Here is a 2,429-nt window from a genome sequence, read left to right on the forward strand (position 1 = left end):
ATTATATAATAAAGGTTAATGATATGCAGTTTGAGAATTGAATCAACAGGACAAAACATTATTGAAACACTGCTATATTCAGGAAATTAGTTTTTACATTAATCACTAACTTTTCTACTGCAATAAGATAAATCGAATGTGTCCTTTTTGTTTTATGAGCACTTTTTAAAAACCAATAACTGGCAAGGCCGCAGAAAACCTTGGTAGTAGTTACACCATTAGGGCAATTCACCAATGCCCTTTGAACATGTTACTGTGGTTGAAATGGTGATCTAAATAAATATACTTCAGATTACATAGATTTTGAAATAGAATATATTTCTAACTGAGCACATAATAATAAAACTGTCTGTTGTATAAACAATAGGAAATATTTCATGAGAAAAAATCACCTTTCAGTGGTGGCACACACCCTGTGGATCCATTCCTGATGTCAATAGATTAGTTCAGTCATCTCCCTTTCAATTTTATGTTATGTCATTTTGAGTTCATGCAACTTGAGACCATTAAATATTGGGGCCTAATGGCTTAATTTTTTTTTTCTGAAGAAATGAAAGATCATTATTATACTTTTAAAACCTAAAACTTTAAGAATTATAAATACACAAATTCATGCAACAAAAATAAAATTTTCCTACTTCTAAACAAAATTTAAATATATTATGTATGTATCTTCTTTTTTTATATTTTATATGATATATGTAAAAAATCTGTTGTGTTCTAAAATACAATTGTTTTTATTGTTCTAGATTGAAAGGGAGGTGATTGTCCGCAGTGAAGAGAAACAGTGTAAGATCCCAAATTTGGCAGACTACATGCGTAGGGCGAAGCCCTCTGTCGCCCCTGATGCTCCTCAGAAGCAGTTAGCATGGACCCATCAAATCAAAGTAAGGTTTCAGTATTTTATTTAATGACACAAAAAGCTAAACTGAGCCTAAACTCATTCAAAATACTTAAAGTTACTACATATGTTTTTTCTATAAATCAGTAAAAGTTAATAGAAAGCTAGCTAACATTAGTAAATAATTTACTCTTATTTCAATTATTTCAATTTCATTAAACTTAATTATTAATGTGCATTTTAGCATTCTACCTCACAGCAACAGCACGACACACCAGGAACTTCTGCGGCTTCAGGAGTGACACAAGATATTGTAAATCATCAAGTATACAAGGTAGTAAAGTAATGTGAATTTCACTTTGTAAACATTTGTGTATGCCTGATTTATGGCAGGCTGCTTATTCAAAAGTTGAAAGTTTAATAGTCTGGACTATAACTATTATTTTAAAAGAACTAATAATTAATCTGACATAATAAATTAATGTATAATCCAGATCATGATGAGATGAGAAATATATGAGAGAAATGAGATCATAAATATAATTTATGGATTTTTTTTTATTACCCACAAACTGTTACTTTTTCTTCATCTATGTGAATTATGAAATTATAAAATATTCATGTCACTATAATATTTCATTTCATCATAATATATCTCTCATAATTATAATATTTCATTCAGGAAAATATGTTTTACTTTAAATCATGTATTATGAAAACTTATTTGACATTGATAAGGAAAGGAACAGAATAGAATTAATTTTGCTTGTTTGTGGAGGAGGGAGAGAGGATATTAGTTTACAGTTTCATAATTTCAAATTTATGTGTTATGCTCAACTTAAAATATAACCCTGATAAACCATGTCCGTGAGCATTGTTCTTCAGCTCCTAGTGCTCCTCCTCTCATTTTGGAAAAAAGCTGTTCATTAAGTTTATTGTATTTGATATTTTCCTGAAGTATTTAAAGATAAATAAATACTTTTATTATTTTTTCCAGGCAGTACCAGTGTTAGAATCGACTTCCATATCTGAACCTTCACCTATTAGACCTGTAGACTCCAATGCAATATCTTTGTAAGAAAATTATTTTTGTTATAAGCTTATTTAAACAACCATTTTTGTTTTAAAAACATTTATTTTTTATTATATTAAAACTTCCTTCCTACTTGAAAATCCTTTGAAAAAAAAAAATACAAATTTGAATTTATCTTCAATTTTTCACTATTGACAGACATATAAGATATAATGCTGAAATAAGGCCCATTTTTGGACATTATAAACATTGCTGAATACATTATAGAATGTGTTATTAGGAATAAAACTGATGTTGATTTTAATATTAGTTTACATTCTGATGAATTCACCAGTGATTAGATTCTGGATATGGCTATTGCTATCATACTATTGCACTGTTATATTATTATTATTATCAATTTTTTTATTATTACTGTATTATACTTGTATTTTATGTAGCACATAGTATGTTCAGCTGGAATATGGATAAAAAGTTTGATAAATTAAAGTTACACACTAATTTATTTTTAGAATAACCAAGAACCATTACCTCATTCATTTAACTCCTCCAATA

At 28.1% G+C, this 2,429-nt stretch overlaps 1 protein-coding gene and 1 long non-coding RNA gene across 5 annotated transcripts in view; one reads left to right on the forward strand and one right to left on the reverse strand.

Moving 5' to 3' along the window:
* Positions 1-2,429, forward strand: part of LOC106681918 (mediator of RNA polymerase II transcription subunit 15) — a 220,052-nt gene that overhangs the window by 193,274 nt on the left and 24,349 nt on the right. For all 4 annotated transcript variants that reach the window (XM_014422499.2, XM_067050385.1, XM_067050386.1 and 1 more), the window contains 3 exons: positions 750-887; positions 1,086-1,175; positions 1,839-1,915. In XM_014422499.2, the coding sequence (XP_014277985.1) occupies positions 750-887; positions 1,086-1,175; positions 1,839-1,915 (305 nt within the window). The remainder of the gene's footprint in view (positions 1-749; positions 888-1,085; positions 1,176-1,838; positions 1,916-2,429) is intronic.
* LOC136796512 (uncharacterized) overlaps positions 1-2,429 on the reverse strand; it is a 61,464-nt gene that overhangs the window by 48,936 nt on the left and 10,099 nt on the right. The window contains exon 2 of the long non-coding RNA XR_010844227.1: positions 393-542. This is a non-coding gene — a long non-coding RNA (uncharacterized lncRNA). The remainder of the gene's footprint in view (positions 1-392; positions 543-2,429) is intronic.

The sequence above is a fragment of the Halyomorpha halys genome, unplaced genomic scaffold, assembly GCF_000696795.3.
Source record: "Halyomorpha halys isolate HHAL.00 unplaced genomic scaffold, Hhal_1.1 Scaffold374.1, whole genome shotgun sequence".
NCBI lineage: Eukaryota > Metazoa > Arthropoda > Insecta > Hemiptera > Pentatomidae > Halyomorpha > Halyomorpha halys.